The sequence below is a fragment of the Muntiacus reevesi genome, chromosome 14 (genome assembly GCF_963930625.1).
Source record: "Muntiacus reevesi chromosome 14, mMunRee1.1, whole genome shotgun sequence".
NCBI classification, from domain to species: Eukaryota; Metazoa; Chordata; class Mammalia; order Artiodactyla; family Cervidae; genus Muntiacus; species Muntiacus reevesi.
The window spans coordinates 54,509,900-54,530,878 of NC_089262.1; the positions used below are offsets into that span (position 1 = coordinate 54,509,900).

The window sequence follows — 20,979 nt, forward strand, 5'->3', positions numbered from 1 at the left end:
CTAGAAGAGAGTCTGAGGGTCTTCTGGGGTCCTGTTACTGGATCTGAATGCTGGTTACATAGTAATGTCCAGTCCTAAACTACAGCAAGTTGAACGTGTATGCACATATTTCTATGTGTGTGTATAAATATACACACATATATATAGTACTCCTATAAAAGTTTTTCAAAATAATATAAGATACACGTATTGGTTCCAAAAACAAAGGACTAAAGGTCAAACTGTGATGTCTCTGTCTCACTCTAGAGTCCCAGGCTCTTTCCTTCCAGTTGCTCAAATATTATTCCAGAAATATTCTATACGTATGCCAGTGTATTCTTCATAAGATATAGATTTTCCAACAATATATAAACCCCATGAAAGAAATAGCATTGTCAGTTTTTGCTCACTGTTGTATATTCATATGAAAAGAAAGAAAGTGAAAGTCGTTCAGTAGTATCTGACTCTTTGCGACCCCATGGACTATACAGTCCATGGACTTCTCTGGGCCAGAATACTGGAATGGGTAGCCTTTCCCTTCTCCAGGGGATCTTCCCAGCCCAGGAATCGAACTGGGGTCTCCTGCATTGCAGGCAGATTCTTTACCAACTGAGCTACGAGGGAAGCCATATTCATATGAGGTGACAGCAATCTGGCTGTTCCAATTCCCAGAACAAAAACTCTGAAGTCCTTCTTGTCTTCTCCTTCCTCATTTTCACACGTATTTGTCAACAAATCCTACTGGATTTCCAAAATCTGGGTACTTCTAGCCCCTACTATCCAAGCTACCATTCTCTCTCACTTGGAATGCCACAATAGTCCCTATCTATTGAACTCCTTCCTTCTCTTTGGCCTTTTCACATCAGCCGGATCCTTTTAAGTAAGATTAAATCATTCTTGTGCTCAAAACCTCACAATGGTTTCTCCAATTCAATCAGTAAAAGCTGAAGTCCTTCCAATGGCCACAAGGCTCTCCTTATATATAATTCCCTATTTCCTCTCATTTCAGCTCTTATTACTCTCTCCATCGCTTACAGCTGCTGGTGCTGCTGCTGCTAAGTCGCTTCAGTTATGTCTGACTTTGTGCGACCCCACAGACGGCAGCCCACCAGGCTCCCTCGTCCCTGGGATTCTCCAGGCAAGAACACTGGAGTGGGTTGCCATTTCCTTCTCCAATGCATGAAAGTGAAGTCGCCTAGTCATGTCCAACTCTTAGCACCCCATGGACTGCAGCCCACCAGGCTCCTCCATCCATGGGATTTTCTGGGCAAGAGTACTGGAGTGGGGTGCCATTGCCTTCTCCGCCATCGCTTATTACTATCCATCTATTCCAGCCATAGTGCCCTCTTTTGCTGTTCCTCAAATACATGTCACCCTAGGGTTTTTGCACTAACCATTTCCTCTACTAAAATTTTGTTCACTAAGGTGTGAGATAGTTCCCTTCACCTTCTTCCCTTTTGAGTCTGATTAAATCTCACCTTTATCTCAATGATGCTTACCCTATTTCAAAATGCAATCTGCTGTACCTTCACACATTTTCCATTTCCCTTAGCTCTTATCACTTTTTAACATACTATATAATTTATTTATTAGAAATGGTTATGGCTTATTGTACTGTCTTCTTGCTAAGATGCTAATTACACAAAATTATGGCTTTTGGCCTATTTTGCTTATTGACGTATTTCATGTACCTAGAATTTACATGGCACATAGCAGGCACAAAAAAAGATGTATGCCTCATAAATAAATCCTAACAAAGCAGCATCATGCCTTAGATGATGCATCAATTATTTTGGAGGGGAGGGATGATTAAATTTTATCCTCAAAATTGGTAATAAATATGTGATGTTTCATCCATTCCTGTTAAGGTATCTCTGTGGCAGGAACTTTTAAGACTACTGGTTGAGATTACGGTTCTGTGGCCATAAATCAGAATGAAACTAGTAAGTACATATGAAGAATGAATCCAAGACCCCAATTTCATTTGCATTAACCCAGGGAGATAATACCCTGCCATTAACATTTATCAGTCACTTTGACAAAATGCTTCAGAAACTCTAAAATACTTCTGAATATTTCAGTAGCCATGAGCATACTTTTAAATTAAATAAATATAAAAATATTTTGAAGTAGTCACTTAACTATGATTTAGGACATGCTCCGTTTGTAATTCTGCTGTGTAGCTTGAGCTGAACAAGTATTTATTAAGCTCTTTCTATCCAGATACAAAGAATTTAGATACAAAGATACATTCAGCCAACATTCAGAAGGACAGTTGTGCGTAATGTATCATTAGACTCAAATCAGGAGAAAAAAATGCCAACAATCATGTGAACAGAAAAACTAATATGAAGAACTATTAACTAGGTGTAGTTATTAACAAGGCAACTGAAAGTGTAAAAAGAGCTCGGAGGTCTCATGGAGGAAACAACTGTAAGAAATAGCTAGCACTCTCAGGGCTAGGGGAATAAAGGAGAGATGCTAGAATTATTAAAACTTAGACACTTATATAGGAGGGATCCCATGGAGCTGAAACTCAGATCTCTAAGGAAAGTGGTCTCCTCGTGTGAGCAGTAACATTCACATGAACCCAAGTAAAGGGGAACCCACAGGAAATCAAGTCCACCTTTCAGCCTCCCTCTACTGCCCCCTACTGGCAGAGTCTAAAATAACATGGAACCAGCTGGCAGAGCAGGTTTTCAGCGTTCCAATCTCAGCATCACAAAGGAGAGGACAGAAGAACAGGACTGGAGCAAGAAAACAACTTAATAAATGGCTAAAACATCAATTATTACAATTCAATGTGACAAGGACTAAAGGACGCAAGGCTGATGTGCTTACAGCCTAGCCTATCAGATTTTTAAGAGAAAAAGCTCTACAATGGTAGAAAGTTTAGCTCTCTAATGATTTGATATCAACACAATCATCAGCAATATATCAAAAGATGAGAGTGTCTGCAGCATATTAGGATTCCTAGGGCAACAGTAAGTCTTAATTTGCACATTTATGAAGGCAGATCGAAAACAGTAATGAGTAAGACTGACATTTTTGTTAGAATAACCTTAAGTCTAATTCATTTTAAAAGCATATTATCTGCAAAATGGGTAACAAATTGCTTATAATACATCATGCATCAAAAAAACATGGATTTTCTGTGACATCAAAGTTAAGAACCAATAAATTAGAGCAGAGATGGGTAGTTCGTGTTACAGATGCACTCCCCATCTCCCCCCACCAAAAACCAATGAACAAAAATGGCAAGAAAAAGGAACTTCAAACAACAGTAAACATTTGAAGAAAGATTTCCAATATTAAAAAAGGGAGACATAAGCCCACCAAGCTGAAAGAATAGTATACATTTGGAAAAAAAATAAAGGACTTGGGATGAATAAAGAATGACAAGAAGTTAAAGAGGTTCTAGAACCTATGGTTTTATGGTGGGGAGGACACTCAAGAGAGAGGGCATTGATATGGCTGACTGGAGCAATTCAAGGTTAGAGATCATGTCCTAAGCACAGTCCACATTAAAGCCCACAGTAACATACAGTAATAATATAAAAATATTTATTAAGTTAATAAAAGAGACTAGTGTGTACTTCCGGTAATGATTTGATTAAGCTTACAAATTCTCCTTCTTAAACTATGTCCTAGCCATGTTTTAAGCCATGTACCTGTTGCAAAGTCTTTTCACAATGGAGACAGGCCGTTGAAACCTGAGATAACAAGATAGTCATATCTTCTTGTTGCTGCCTGAGCCAAATCAACTTTTCTCGAACATGAGCATCAACAACACTTAGAGCCATTTCTTCTTGACGACACAGAGTTTCATGCAGATCAGAAAAATACGCTCGGACACATGATCGGGCATTCTCTGCAGTACCTGGTACCTTGGGCAATAAAAATAATTTCAACAACTGTAACCCAAAAAAAGATTTTTTATATGAAATAATGAAAATTTCAATACCATTTATATAACCTTAAAAATCCCAAAATGCATATCTCTACAGAGGACTTTTCCCCTTAAACACAACCTTTGGATATCCAACTGCTTAAATGACATTTCAAAAAAACAAGTCTCCGTCAACCGCAAACCTAGTTTTTTCTATCTCAATAAACAGCAACTACAACTTCCAAGTTGTTCAAGCTAAAAAAACTGAAGTCACCCTTAACGCTTCTCTTTTTTATCTCTCAACTAGTTTCTTACTGAATTCTGCTGACTTCAAAATATATCTAGAATCTGATCATGCCTCACCATCCCTACCTCTACCAACCTAATCAAAGCCATCGTCATCTCTCACTTGATTATTGTAATAGCCTTCTAACTCGGCTCACTAGATCCACCCCTCCTCCCTGTAATGTATTCTCCATCCAGACGCCAGACTGATCATTTTACAATGTTAAGTCAGAATGATAATTATTACTTTGCTCAAAACACTCCGTGGTTTCCCACACAGAGTAAATGCCAAAGTCCTTTATATGGGATGTTCAATGACAGAAACCCTGAGAAAAAGACATCTGAGTTAAGCTCTGAAGGAGGTAGGAAGAGGGAACCACATGAACATTTTGAAGAAGAGCATTCCTGGAATAAAGTAAAGCAAGTGCCTATTCGGCCCTTTCTGACCTCAATTCCAGCTATGCTTTCCATCAATCATTCTGTTTTAGCTACACTCAGCATCCTCTACGTTTCTTAAGAACACGAGGCACACTCCAACTGCAGGGCCTCTGTACTTGATCTAGAATGTTCTTTCCCCAAATATTAATATGGTTCCCTTCTCTCAGCTCCTTTAGGTCTTTGCTCAATGCCCCTTCTCAGGGAGCCTGTCCTCAAACACCACCTTTTCTGGATTTTTCTCCAAAGCACCTAATAACATACTTCTGCCATATTTTACTTATATATTGTCTCTCTTCCCACATTAGAATGCAAACTCCGCATAGGTGATATTTTTTACTTGTACAGTGGTGTCTCCTTAGCTAGAATAGTGTTTAGCACTTGAGATATGTTCAATAAATATTTATTGAGGGCATAAATATTTCCACCATAGTACAACAAGATTCAATAGAATTTTATGTGATGACAGACATGTTCTATATCTGTGCTGACCAATATCGTAGCTACTAGATACATACACATAAAATGTACTTCAAATGTAGCTAGTGGGACTGAGGAAGTAAATTTTGTATTTCTTGGGATTGATAAATAATTTAAACTTAAATAGCCACATGAGGCTACTGGCTACTAGTTTGTCAGAGCATTATTCTAGCAATTATTCCTTATGACTTGGCTTTAATTTTGATTACCAAAAAAACCCACAATACTTTGTCTGACCCTGTGTTTTATATTCCTGTCTGAAAATATCCTTTTCTTCTCTACACATGTGTGCTAAGTCGCTTCAGTCATGTCCGACTCTTTGTGACCAGGACTGTAGCTCTCCAGGATCCTCTGTCCATGGAATTCTCCAGGCAAGAATAATGGAGTGGGTTGCCATGCCCTCTTCCAGGGGATCTTCCTCACCCAGGGATTGAGCCCACATCTCTTAAGACTCCTGCACTGGCAAGCGGGTTCTTTACCACTAGTGCCACCTGGGAAGCCCAACGCTTCTCCTCTATAATTCAATTTTTAAAAGCAACTACCACCATTGCTTAAGTTCCTTCCTTCTCTCCATAGCCAAACTCTTAGAAGTTAGACACACTCACCTCCTAATACCCACTTACTCTTCACCTTGCTGTAGGGGGTTGGGGGTATTTCTGTTTATTTCACAGACATAACAAATTCAACATCCAAATTAAACTTACCACCTTGGTCTCATCATCCCCTCCCAAATTCTTCTTCCTCCCCGTTTAGAGCACAACCATCCGCCAGGCTGGGCAAGGTGGAAACCTAGGCATCATGCTTGACCCTGCAAGTTACCTATCAATCAATATTATCAATCAATCACTATGACCTACCTATTCTACTTCTTTTAACATCTCAAAGCCATGTGCTTCTCTCCATCCTCAATATTGCAGTATTATGGGCCACAAACAATTCTCAAGTAGATACTTTCAGCAACCTCACAAGAGGTCTCCTTTCTTCCAATCTTGTTGTTCCTCCAATTCATTTTTTATATTAAACAGCAACCTTTCTTAATGCAAATTTGATTATGTTATTCCTATGACAATTCTTCAATGGCTCATCACTGCCTGTGAGATAAAGTCCAAACTCTTTAACATAGCTAACAAGATGTTGCACAATTTGGCCCTTAATTCTCCAACATCTTTTCTTACCATGTGCCACCCCAATACTCAAAGCTTCAACCACAGTGAACTTAGTTAAGTTTCTACAATATGTCCAATTCTCACATCCAGATATTTTAACATAGGCTTCCCTCTCTGGAACAACTCTCTCCCCACCTCACTCTTCTCCCTGACTAAATTCCTTCAAATCTCAGTTTAGACATCACATCTTCTAGAAAGCCTTCCAAGACTTACCTAAGTTAATGCTGTTTTTATGCACACAGATAGGACATCCTGCATTTCCCCCACAAAATAAACAGTTACCACACTTGAAACTCTTCCATGATGGATTATAAATTTCCGTAAAGACAGAGACTTTTCAAAAAACTTATTTCCACTGACTAGTGCAGTACTGGCACAATGGAATTGCTCAATAAATCCTACAAGGTGAAAAAGTAAGAAGGAGAAAGGGTAAGGAGGAAAAAAATCCATACATGTTCTGTGTGGGCCATTCCAATTCCATCTTCTACTATTTGTTCTCCTCCTTCAATGTGCTGAACGATTCCAACTAATTTTCTGGAATAATCTGAAATTTCCTCAGTGAAGGTCCGTATGCAATGAGCCATATCTAAAATTGATGCTCGGATCTGGTTAGCTTCTGGTTCCAATACTGAATGCTATAAGGTGCAACATAATTATAGAAAAGAACTCACAGTATTGACTAATGATATAAAATGCTACTTAACTGGCTCCTATTAATAAAAAAACAAAGCATTAGCTTCAAATGGATTTTATAACATATTTACAAAATCACAGCATGAAGAAATACTAATCGGCCTTCATTCCAAAATTATTTATCCTTCAAAGAAATAATTTTAAATTTGGAATTCCATATACTGCTAAGAAACCAAGAAATCTTCTCTAAAATTTGATCACAAGCATTAGTTCATCAATAGATATACTATCGACACAATCCAGTGCTTTACAAAAACATGCACACAAAGAAAAGAACTTTTTGTTTCCTGATAGAAAGCCATTTTCAATAAAGAATGAATCATAGGGACTCTGAAATTTTTGATAAGTCATTCAGAAAATAAACCTCTCTTTTCTTTTCATGCTACCAAGCTCAACTCATTTATCATTTAGCTCTTCTTCAGCTTCTACTTTTACTATAAAGAACCAAGTCAGTGAAAATAAACAGTAGGCTGGTAAAGCAGGTGAAGTTATCAAGTTTAACTACGCTCATACCTTGTGACCTTGGTGTTTTCCATATTCTTTGCAGACACAACACATGAGTGGGCTAGTTTGACAGCCATCTTCCAAGCAAACAAACTCAATGGCATGCACTTGATGCTGAGAGCACATGGTCTTCTCATGAGGTTTATCAGCTAGAGGCACTCTCCTGTGCTTTGCTAGTGTCTTCGTAGAATGAGTAACTTGGGAACACTCTGAACACAAATGAGTTGCACATACAGTGCAATATACAGATGCAACATGAGCTTCATCTTCATCACAACGAATGATGCTCTGATAAACAAAAAAGTAATGTATTAAAACTGAACCCCTTTACTAAACAGAAACTGACTGAGACACAGAAAATAAACTTAGGGTTACCAAAGGAGATACCAAGAGAGAGAGAGGAGAAATAAATTACACACTACTATATATAAAACAGGTAAACAACAAGGACCTACTATACAACACAGGGAACTACACTCAGTATCTTATAATAATCTATAATGGAAAAAAACCTGAAAAAGAATATGTGGTGTGTGTGTGTGTGTGTGTGTGTGTGTGTGTGTGTCTGCGTGTATATAACCAAATCATGTTCATGTATGCTTGAAACTAACATAATATTATAAATTAACTATACTTTGATTAAAAAATTTTTTTAATTAAACCCCAATCATTATAACATGCAAAATTTTGAAATATGTAAGCCCATAATCTTTATATATATATATATATAAATAAACTGATAATTAAATAAAAAAGTCATTCACTACTCACTTCTATAGGTAAGTGAAAGCTATTTCCAAAATTGATCATCAATATGTGCTACGAATTTGAGGCCAAAAATACAACCACTGTTTTAGATTCACTATCAGTGCAAAGGTATCTACTGCAAAATCCCCTCACTTGACACACAAGAAATGGACAACAGAGGATAGAAATTAGTTTTTAAGACTGAAAGAACTGATAGTAAATACTTCCCCCTGCTTTAAATATACTTGTCAGCATAATGTAGATAAAAAAAGAAGCACAAATTTTATTATTTAGATAACCAAGTGAAGCTTTTAAAAACACAGATGCTTAGACTTCAACATGAGAAATACTCCTTTCTCAATAGGGGTAGATGAAGTCCAAGCTGTATATTTTTTCTAAAGCTCCATAGTTGGGTCCACTGTACTATCCTGGTTGAAAATAATTAATTTAAGAAAAAAATAAAATAAAACCCTATGTTACATGTAACCTTTTAAATGTTTATTATTTTTATGAATTAGTAAAAAGCATTCCAAGTTGTCAGTTTTACATATCAGATAATCAAGAATACTTTGAAAACTTTTTCTGAATACTAAAAGGCCATAACCAGAAAGGGAAAGATTTGGTATAAATTTCTGTAGAAATAAAAATTAGAAAATATACCAAGGGTGTCATTAAGTAGTATCACAGTAAATAAAAAATGAATCCAAAGTTAAAAAACTTTGTTTGCAAATATGAGAAATGCATATGTATAAAATTAAAGAGTCATGTCTTCTGCTTTCTAGAGCTGACGAATTTGTAAGATCAACGTTAGATAATCCTCAATGTCTTTCAAAATAAAGGTAAAAGATAAATCACGGGAAAGAACTGCAAAATTTTTAGAAAACAGTGCTTCAGTTTGAGATTACTTTCACTGATTCACTTTATATAGGAAATCATGATCTAATAAAAGAGAAGTAAAAAGTCAATCTGACATTTTCCTTGATACTAAACATGTGGTTCTCAAGGTGTTAATCAAAATTATTAACTATTTACTAAACAACTATTCCTATATTCAGAATAGTCTATGAGTTATGTAGATAAATTTTATGCTAAAAGTGTATTTTAACTTGTGTTAATGGTCTTCTAATAATTATTGGACACTAACCTGTCTAGATAAAGAGAGTACATCTACATACAATTTAACTTATCATGAAGATATTTAATAGTAATTCCCTCAGGAGCTATCGGAGAAGGCAATGGCACCCCACTCCAATACTCTTGCCTGGAGAATCCCAGGGACGGGGGAGCCTGCTAGGCTGCCGTCTATGGGGTCACACAGAGTCGGACACGACTGAAGCAACCTAGCAGCAGCAGCAGCAGGAGCTATGGCTACCTGTAAGGCATTTTGTCTCTACGCTAAAAGGTCCCTTTCATGGAGCTCCTCTTCATTTCTCTATGCTTTAACTGTTGAATGATTCACTTTTGCATCCTCTGCTTTAACGTAGGCTACATATCCGTCGTATTCATCCATAATCTTACTCTTTCACTTTACCCTTATGTAGAACTAATGATGATAAGGAAACAAGTTTATACAAAAAACACAGTTTGTGTATAGTATTTTCAGAGAATTCAAGCTTCAGTTTTGCTTTTGTTCAGTTGGGGATTCTGTTGCCTTCAGAATTATAATGTAATGAAAAGTTGTGTCTCTGAAATCCTACTTTATAGGGTAAGTAAGGTAATATTGGGCATATAATGGCAAATATTTTAAATTAAAAGAAAAAATTGACGGTCATAACAAATATTTCAACTGTTCAATCAATACCTCTCCAGATATCCCAATGGCTTCTTCTGCAGCTCCATACTGACCAATATGTCCATTCTGCAGTCGTTCCAAAAGCTCCAATAAGGCAAAATTTTTTTTCAATCCCCAGACACCTGAATCTCCTAGAATATAAACATATAAGCTAATATAACAAAATGGAATATTTTTTATTTTACCCCATATCCTGATAGTAATTTCAAAGTCTCACAGTTCAATCATTAATAATGTTTAAAATTTGAAAATTCAAATTTTCTCCATTTCCTGTTAATGCTATAACAGCAATCTTAATATTCTCTTTAAAACACAGAACTCCTTAGCATTCTAAGTAGAAACATTTTTTAAAACTCTTATTCTTTTTCTATAATTTAACTTCAATATAATTTATAAATCCTGTTTCCTTACTGACTTTTTCTATATATACTAAAACAAGTGCTTTAAATATTTTTAACAGAACCTACAGTAAGAAATACATTTTACATTGCAACCCAATATAACACACACACACACACACACACACACACACACACAACTGAAACAGATTTACAAACCAAAATTCACCCTCACAGTGTGCAACACATTGGTAAGTTTTATCCTATTTCTTTTTTAAAAATCTTATTCACAGTCAATTAAACTGATTTTATGACCACAAATATGGTCATAAAATATGATGCATGTTTGAAAACCACAGTATGAAAGATACACTTAACCTAAAATAAATCCATCTCTAAACTGGAACTAGAGCAGCTAAAGATATTTTCCCCATCTCATCTAACCTAGAACCCTAAGAGCAATCAATAAATATATAAACTCCTTCTCACACACAGACACGGAGTTTCACACTAAAGTCTGATGATACTCCCTTTTAGGTAGATAAGACTTTAGGGCACATCTGAATAAGGACTAATGCCTTTCTTCCCCAGAACTGACCATAAAAGGCCAGGTGAACATACGTATGTGCATGCAAACGTGGCCACACACATAAGCACACACAAACACAAACTCTTCCTAAGACTATAAATAAAAGATAGATCCTCCAGAAATTAGAAGGAATATCTGTTATGCTGAGCTTCTATACAACAAATACCATCTGACACAAAGCTGCCACCTAATACATATTCACTGTAAAAACAAAAGAATGATGAAGTCAATGGTTACAAGGCTTCCGTCCTTTAAGGCTTCCGTCCTTCTTGGCCCTTCTTTTCTAAGGGAGGAAGGGAAGGAAGAAAAAAAGGAAGGAAGAAGGAAAGTTGGAAGAAAAGGTAAGGAAAAAAGCCATTTCTAGTTATGGTTCTCCAAAAAATTTTTTTAAACTAGGCTAAATATCTTTACCCTCCTCTCTGATTTCTGTGACCTCCTTTCCCAAGTATCTTTATGCAGCCCCTACCCAGCATCTCCACCTGTCTTGCCACCCTAGCAAGGCTTTCTCAACTGATTTTTCACCCATATTCTATCTCAAGCTGAGTTCTATCCACTTTGTTTATAAAAGATTAAGAAGTACACTAAGTCCTTTATTTAAAAGTATTATCTTGACAGTATCCAAATACTTTAATTATATATTAAACACAAACACAAAAACTCCTAGTAGTATTTAAACAGTATGTATCTACTGCCTAAGATATGACTTAATTTTTCTGTGACTATCAAAATAAATCTAATATCTCAATGACTTAAAACAACAAAGATTTGCATTCTGCTCATATAACATCTCAGGGGTTGGTGAAGACAAGAGAGATTCTGTTCCCTACCGTCCATGATCAAGGACACAGGCCACTGAGGCTCTAACCACCTGTAACACCTCACTGTAGCAGGAAAAACAATTTACTACAAACTATCATAAATCCATTCTTAACAGCTTCTACCTGGAAGTTAACATTTCACTTCCACTCATAATTTCATTAGTTAAAGGAAAATCACACAGCTCTGCCTACCTAATCATAAGAGAGCAGGGAGGTGTAATTTTACCATGAGGAAAGAAGAGAAGAACCATAAATAATGCTGACCAGTACTAATAACTATGATAAACAACTACTGATACTAAAGAAGAATTCTAATTTTGATTCTTTCATATTAACAGCAGTTCATGGGGACTGGGGTGGTAGAAGGGAGGGATGGCTTGGGAGTTTGGGATTAGTAGATGTAAACTATTACATATAGAATGGATAAATGACAAGGTCCTACTGTATACCACAGAGAATTCTATTCAATATCCTGTAATAAGTCATAACAGAAAAGAAAAAAAAAACAGTAATTTGACTTTATAAGCAGGAAATACAAATGATTTTTTGGTTATACTTTTTAATAGATTCTCCAAATTTTATGCAATTTATATATATATATATATAATTTCTATAATAGATTTTAAACACAAATTAAAACAATGACATCAAACTATATCACAGGTCATTAACACATATTCCATAGGCTCAAATTAGAGTAAAATTCCAAGCTACAAGGTATAGTAATTACTATACATCATGCAAAATGCCAGACTGATGAATCACAAGCTGGGATCAAGACTGCCAGGAGAAATATTAACCTCAGATATGTGGATGACAACATTTTAATGGCAGAAAACGAGAAGGAACTTTTAAACAGCCTCTTGAGGGTGAAAGAGGAGAGAGAAAAAGCTGGCTTAAACTCTACATTCAAAAAACTAAGATCATGGCATCCAGTCCCATCACTTCATGGCATACAGATGGAGAAAAAAGTGGAAACAGTGACCTATTTTATTTTCTCAGGCTCCAAAATCACTGCAGACAGTGACTGCAGCCATGAAATTAAGACAGTGGCTCCTTGGAAGAAAAGCGATGATGAACCTAGACAGTGTATCAAAAAGCAGAGACATCACTTTGCCAACAAAGGTTCATATTGTCAAAGCTATGGTTTTTCCAGTAGTCATGTACAGATGTGAGAGCTAGACCATAAAGAAGGCTGAGCGCTGAAGAACTAATGCTTTCAAGTTGTGGTGCTGGAGAAGACTCTCGAGAGTCCCTTGGACAGCAAGGAGATCAAACCAGTCAATACTAAAGGAAATCAACCCTGAATATACATTGGAAGGACTGATGCTGAAACCAAAGCCCCAATACTTTGTCCAGCTGAAGTGAATAGCCAACTCACCGGAAAAGACCCTGAAGATGGGAAAGATTGAGCAGAGGCAGAGAAGGACGAGATAAGATGCTGATGAGGATGAGATGGATCCTCAACAGAGGATGAGATGGTTGGATGGCATCACCAACTCAAAGGGCATGAGTTTGAGCAAACTCCAGGAGATAGTGAAGGACAGGGAAGCCTGGTGTGCTGCAGTTCATGGGGTCACAAAGAACTGAACATGACTTAGTCACTGAACAAGAACATAGAAATCACAACCTATTTTCAAGGCAAAGTTATCGGTTTGATTGATTTCAACTAGGATATCACTAACCATTATCTGTCACGAATTCCTAGTTTATCACAGTGAGGGTAGTAACAACCCACACTGTGGTATACAGTGCCCTTCAAGAGGAAGAAAGTGTCCATCTTACATTTGCAAAGTATTACTACGTCTATACAGTTTTATATAAAGAAGATGGTATGATATATATAAATTACAGAATAAAAGGACAATAAAACAATGTCAAAATAAAGGCACCTCCCCCCTGAACCTTATATGCTACCCATAATAATACTAATACTGTCTCATATTAGTTTTCTGGCAAATGAGCATACTACTTAGTTAGATCAAAGTCTACCAAAATCTTAAAAAAACCATTCTATCCTACCCTTATAAGAAAATATTTTACAACAATGTTTCTTAGCATTTTAAAGCTGTCTGGTCTAAAAATGTGGGTACTCTTGCTTGTTTTCCTGGTGGTTCAGTTATTTCAAATGTGTTCCATGTGATTTACAGTCTACTGAACTAAAAATAAATGACAACCTTAAACTATTAATTTTGGAGAAAATTCCACCATTAAAAAAAATAAACATAGAATTTATGGTTGTCAGATAACTGTTCAAATGTTAATAAATTTCATTTCCAAATCTGGTATCCTATAGCAATAACTCATTTTGTTGTTGTTGTTGTTTTTGTAATAACTCATTTTGAAAACTATAAAGCAAAGTTTTAAAAGCATGCAAAAAACTGAAAAAAATCCACCAGACCTTTAAATACATTTTAACAGAGAACAAGAAGTAGTTAGTAGTTATCAAATGCTAAAAATACTTCTGTCTCTGATATCAATAAATAACATGTTGAAACTCCAAATACTTATCTGTATTTCCCTTAATGGCCTATCCTGGACTAAAGTAAACCCTGTTTTACAGCAAAGTGGAAAAGGTTAGCATATCTTTCCCAAGTGTCTTAAAACTATTGATCTGTAAGTACTGAATATAAAAATCCCAGAAAATGAAATAAAGTTAGTCCCTAAGAGTGGGTTAGTTTATAGCTTCAGGACTATTGGTTTTAAAAGAAACTGAAACCTTCTTGGAATTTTATGTTTCTTTTTATTTTTTTTGGCCACAGGTTAGCATGTTTCCCGACCAGGAAAAGACCCCATTCGCCCTGTAGTAGAAGCACAGAGTCCTAACCACTGGACTGCCAGGGAACTCCCAGAATTTTATAATTTTTAAAATCAAGCAGAAATTGTCTACTATGACATTTGTGTTACATGAACAATTATATATATGTATTTTTTCCTACCTAGGTCTGTTACTTGCCGATCAAAAGGGCAACGGATTGCTCTTCCATGAAGAGGCAGTCGAGTGAGACAGTCGTGACAAACTGTGTGGCCACAAAGCAGAAGGCGAGGAACTTTGTCTCCTTGCAAAGAAAAGACATCTTCACAAACTCCACATTCCAGCACCTAATAATGGGAAAGAACATATGTGCTCTTTAAATGACTTCAAAGCATACATATTTAAGGCTAAAAAAAAAAGTCTGATATTATTTAATGAATCAATCTTCTTAAATTACTTTTATCCTCCATGAAAAAAAACTGTCTGGGTATAAAATCTTAAATCATCTTTTGTCACTTCATCTGACAGATCTCACCAAAATTACATCACAGTGAAATCTCCTTGGAAGGATAAGTGTCAGGGATCAAAATAATGTTGTAAGTTAACATCTTAAGTTTTGAAAATTATGACATGATTCATTATACGTGAACCCCTAACAGTATATAACTCTACCAAAGGTGGGTTCTTAAACAATTTCTCTGCAACTAACTAACTCTCAGAAAACCCATCATTAATATGGACAAAAATAATTTGATAAATGTGCCAGGATGACAACTTACCTTGTAAATGATAAAGAAGTTGTTAAGACAAGACTATGAGTAATTTTCAAGTCTCTTCTAACATACATTCACATCATACAATGTAAGAATGCAGTTAGACTTAAATTTCAATTCCTTGTTCTCAATTAATAATGTCCCTGGGTTAGAAAGTTTTTTGTTTATCTAGTTCCAATCACAGGTACCTGACTTGTGAAAGTACATGGAGTCAGTCATAGGAAAGATGACAAATCAACTATACTTCAAGTAAAAAAGAAAAAAAAAGGTATACTTCAATAAAAAAAAAAGAAGGGTGACAAGAATTGGTATATTCTAATTCTTCAGCCCATGAGTTTGTCTTATAGTCAACAAACTATATTTATATCAATGAAGGTTATTTCTTAATATATTTGAAGTTTTTCACAATTTAATAAATTTTTCAAACATACCCACACTGAACTGTTTGATTGTACCCCAAATTCCAGGACCACCATCTGTGACCTAACGCAGCACAGCTGCTGTTCTATTGCTTCTCTTCTCATTCAAATTCTATTCTCAAACTGTATCAAATAACTTGCAGTTCACAGCACAAATCAAACTGTTTTTGCCTCTTTCTTTACCTTAACACTGAAGAAACAGCTAAACAGACATTTTCCTGGGGATTCTTTTTTTACATTAATAAATAAACAAATTCCTAGATAAACACACTATCCTTAGGATTCCCATGTGCCATGGATAAGTGTTAATCTCAATACCCAAAACACTTTTAATACTTTAATTGGCTTTCCAGCCTGTCTTACCCTGTTAGGCCAAAGCCCTCAGGAATACGGTATTCCAAATACCAAGCACCAATGTGCTTAGGTTAATAAAGTCCAACAAAATAAAAATTTTAAAACAGTTCACCCAACTACCACGCCCCAACAAATACATACCACAAGGTTTAAAAAAAAAAAAAAAAAACACACAGAAAACTCAGAGTGAAAATCAGACTTAATCCAGTAAAACTTTAATATTAACTCTACAATCAAGTTGGAGTCAGCACATGAGATGCTAATGTTTTTCACTGTAAATAAACTGATAATTCATGACTGGCTTGCATCCCAGTATGGTCCAAAAGAAGCTTAAATATAATACATAGTTCACGGAAAAGGCAATGAAACATTTTTAATTATACAAAAAGATGTCCAATCTCACTCAAAACATTTTGAAATCAGTTGAAGCTATACCAATATACTTTTTTCAGATTATATTTTAAAAAGCGGGTAACACTTTCTACTGATGAAAGTGTGGGAGACTAGATAAACTGCCGGTTGCTGTGAACTGTGTATTGACTGATATAGCCCCCATGGAAGGCAATTTGACAAAACCTATCAACAGTATGAATAGCTTAGTAATTCTACTTTCAGGAATTTATCCTATAAGTGTATCACATATGTATAAGAATATATATTATTCCTTCAAGCATCTTTTGCATTAGCAAAATACTGAAAACAAAGTAAATATACACAGAAAATAAATTAAGCAACATTCATATACTGCAAAACTATGCAGTCTAGTGGGGAGATCCCCTGATGGTTCAGCAGTACAGACTCCACCTGCAATGCAGGAAACGCAGGAGACGCAGGTTCGATTCCTGGCTTGGAAAGATCCCCTGAGAGAGGAAACAGCAACCCACTCCAGTATTCTTGCCTGGAAAATCCCATGGAGGAGAAGCCTGGCGGGCTACAGTCCATAGAGTCACAAAGGGTCGGACACGACTGAGCACGCACGCACACATGCAGTCTAGGGAGGAAAAGTCAGGAAACTTTTTATGTATACACAGTATGATTCCATATCAATAAAGCAAAGTGAAAAATGACATATAAAATATTTAACTTCTGCATGATGGAGAAGATATAAAAGAGGCATATTTTTTATATACACTGTTTTGCAAGTATACTACGTTCAGGGAGCTAAAGAGAATATATATTTACGTATATATTGTTTTACAAGCATACTATCTTTCTGGCATGATACACAGGAAACATTACATTGGAACTGTAGTTCTCTGTGAAGAATGGAAAGAGCTGGGGAACAACTACACATAAATCACATATGCATGTATGTTTGAATGCAGAGTTCCAAAGAATAGCAAGGAGAGAGAAAAAAGCCTTCCTCAGAGATCAATGCAAAGAAATAGACAAAAACAATAGAATGGGAAAGATTAGAGATCTCTTCAAGAAAATTAGAGATACCAAGGGAATATTTCATGCAAAGATGGGTTCGATAAAGGACAGAAATGGTATGGACCTAACAGAAGCAGCAGATATTAAGAAGAGGTGGCAAGAAAACACACAAGAACTGTACAAAAAAGATCTTCAGGACCCAGATAATCATGATGGTGTGATCACTCACCTAGAGCCAGACATCCTGGAATGTAAAGTCAGGCTGGCCTTAGAAAGCATCACTACGAACAAAGCTAGTGGAGGTGATGGAATTCCAGTTGAGCTATTTCAAATCCTGAAAGATGATGCTGTGAAAGTGCTGCACTCAATATGCCACCAAATTTGGAAAACTCAGCAGTGGTCACAGGACTGGAAAAGGTCAGTTTTCATTTCAATCCCAAAGAAAGGCAATCCTAAAGAATGCTCAAACTACTGCACAATTGCACTCATCTCACATGCTAGTTAAGTAATGCTCAAAATTCTCCAAGCCAGGCTTCAGCAATATGTGAACCGTGAACTTCCAGATGTTCAAGCTGGTTTTCGAAAAGGCAGAGGAACCAGAGATCAAATTGCCAACATTCGTTGGATCATCAAAAAAGCAAAAGAGTTCCAGAAAAACATCTATTTCTGCTTTATTGACTACGCCAAAGCCTTTGACTCTGTGGATCACAATAAACTGTGGAAAATTCTAAGAGATGGGAATACCATACCACCTGACCTGCCTCTTGAGAAACCTATATGCAGGTCAGGAAGCAACAGTTAGAACTGGACATGGACCAATAGACTGGTTCCAAATAAGAAAAGGAGTACGTCAAGGCTGTATATTGTCACCCTGCTTATTTAACTTATATGCAGAGTACATCATGAGAAACGCTGGGCTGGATGAAGCACACGCTGGAATCAAGATTGCTGGGAGAAATATCAATAACCTCAGATATGCAGATGACACCACCCTTATGGCAGAAAGTGAAGAGCAACTAAAAAGCCTCTTGATGAAAGTGAAAGAGAGTGAAAAATTTGGCTTAAAGCTCAACATTCAGAAAACTAAGATCATGGCATCTGGTCCCATCACTTCATGGCAAATAGATGGGGAAACAGTGGAAGCAGTGGCTGACTTTATTTTTGGGGGCTCCAAAATCACTGCAGATGGTGACTGAAGCCATGAAATTAAAAGACGCTTTCTCCTTGGAAGGAAAGTTATGACCAACCTAGATAGCATATTAAAAAGCAGAGACATTACTTTGCCAACAAAGGTCCATCTAGTCAAGGCTATGGTTTTTCCAGTGGTCATGTATGGATGTGAGAGTTGGACTGTGAAGAAGGCTGAGCGCCGAAAAATTGATGCTTTTGAACTGTGGTGTTGGAGACGACTCTTGAGAGTCCCTTGGACTGCAAGGAGATCCAACCAGTCCATCCTAAAGGAGATCAGTCCTGGGTGTTCATTGGAAGAACTGATGCTGAAGCTGAAACTCCAATACTTTGGCCACCTCATGCAAAGAGTTGACTCATTGGCCACCTCATGCAAAGAGTTGACTCATCGGAAAAGACCATGATGCTGGGAGGGATTGGGGGCAGGAGAAGAAGGGGACAACAGAGGATGAGATGGTTGGATGGCATCACCGACTCAATGCACATGAGTTTGAATAATCTCCGGGAGTTGGTAATGGACAGGGAGGCCTGGCGTGCTGTGATTCATGGGGTCACAAAGAGTCGGACACAACTGAGTAACTGAACTAACTGAACTAATGTATATTTACACACACACATATACAATATACACACTTCATATTATCCTGCATTTTTTTAACTAGTCAGTAAAAATGTATCACTTAAATATCTTCACTTAAGAAAAGAACAAAAGAAAAAAATGTTCAATATCAAATTACAGAAAAGATATTCACAATAGAAATTAGACATTACAAAGTGCAACATTTTAAATAAATGTTCTCACTACAGAGACACCATAATATATTACAATTATATATGACAATAAACTCCAAAGAACCAAATTAAAATTTTACTTTTCTCATTCATATCTTGTATCTTTACCAGCATCATCACTCATGTTACTACCATAGGTTTTTCTCAAAAAGCACTAGTAAAATTCCACTGATTAGTAAACCACAGTTACTAGACTATTCTGCATCATCTCAGTAAATAATAGAGTAAGAAATGTTTTTCTTCAGTATTTATGAATAGAAATTGTGGCTAACAGCATAAGAATTCAAGTCCTAGATAGGAAAAAAGCTCTTAGTTTTACAAACTTCACAATATGCCAAACAGGGCTTCAAACTTATCACATGTAAATTAAATTTTAATAAAGCAGGCCATATTTTCAAAGGACTAAGGCAGCTCACACTTCTTTTGTGGACATAAATAATTTCATACCCAATTTTTGTCTGTTTTTCCTAACGAGAAAACTATCAATATCAACTTGTTCATTAAGCAGGAAGTAATTTTACATATGCAAACATTAGCATTCTAAATTTCAACTTTTACCTTCCAATGAACACTTCTTGCTTTCATCTATAACAATGGCCATGAGATTTTTTAAAATTTAATTTGTAATTTATCTTACAAATTACAGAATGAGGGTCTTGCCAAAAAGGACTATCCTATTGCACATCTCAGTCACATTTTACATATAAAAATGAAAATTAACAAAATGAGCCTCTAATTTATCAAACTCCATGCGTTAATAAACTGGAGTTACATCAGGTTTTGGTATATTTTTCAGATTTTAAGGTAAACAAGGTAACAAAAGCAGACACAGCAGTAATATCTATTCCTATTACTTCTTAATTCAAGTTATTTCACAAAATAATCTTCAGGTATTCTCTACTTAGAAAAAGCACAATTCAATAAATAAAATCTCAACCATACAAGCCAAATAATGAGGGCACCTTCACATCTCAGATATGCTATGTATCTTCAAAATAACTTTATTAATATTTAAAAGATGAATCAACAACCACCAATACTGATCGATAATACAGTTGAAGGCAAAAATGTATCATTCGCTGTCATATGAAACCAACATTAGATGAAAAACCAGAGGTGCCTATTACTCAAGACCTTAAAAGAACTTCAGATATCTCCTCCAACGGTTTTGAACCCTAGTTGCACATTAAAAGCATTCTGGGAATGCAAAAAAAAATACTGATATCAACTTAAGCAGAACTGGGGGATTAAATCGTTTGTGTTTTTTTTTTAAAGTCCTCAGTAATATGTAACCAGGAATAAGAATTACCACTATCTGAGATTACAGGGGATTCTGAAGGTTATTAAAATCAGTTCTCCCTTCCAGCTCTATCTATATACGGAAAAGTGAATTCTACGTTATTTCAACTTAATTTTTGGTAAACCCATTTTAGAGCATTTAAATATGGCAGAATTTCAAACTTCAAACATAGGGTAATTCATATTCCCGAGCATTAACGGGGCTGTTGACACACCCGTACTGCCAAAAGAGGAGAGGGTAGGTCAACCAGAAACAGAGGTCTGATTACAAAGTAGTGCAGTAACGAAAAGAATACTTTAGAGCAGTCAA

General features: G+C 36.1%; 1 protein-coding gene across 4 annotated transcripts in view; it reads right to left on the reverse strand.

The window, feature by feature from the left end:
• Window positions 1-20,979, reverse strand: part of TRIM23 (tripartite motif containing 23) — a 34,770-nt gene that overhangs the window by 13,211 nt on the left and 580 nt on the right. Inside the window, exons 1-7 of one of the 4 annotated variants that reach the window (XM_065905159.1) lie at window positions 17,620-17,687; window positions 16,821-17,007; window positions 14,655-14,817; window positions 9,980-10,101; window positions 7,441-7,719; window positions 6,687-6,869; window positions 3,651-3,866 (exon numbers count right to left, since the gene is read on the reverse strand). In XM_065905159.1, the coding sequence (XP_065761231.1) occupies window positions 3,651-3,866; window positions 6,687-6,869; window positions 7,441-7,719; window positions 9,980-10,101; window positions 14,655-14,817; window positions 16,821-17,007; window positions 17,620-17,669 (1,200 nt within the window). In that variant the 5' untranslated portion in view covers window positions 17,670-17,687. Of the gene's footprint in view, window positions 1-3,650; window positions 3,867-5,925; window positions 6,635-6,686; window positions 6,870-7,440; window positions 7,720-9,979; window positions 10,102-14,654; window positions 14,818-16,820; window positions 17,008-17,619; window positions 17,688-20,979 lie in introns of those variants that run through there. The other 3 variants (XM_065905160.1, XM_065905161.1, XM_065905162.1) reach the window with 3 other exon arrangements.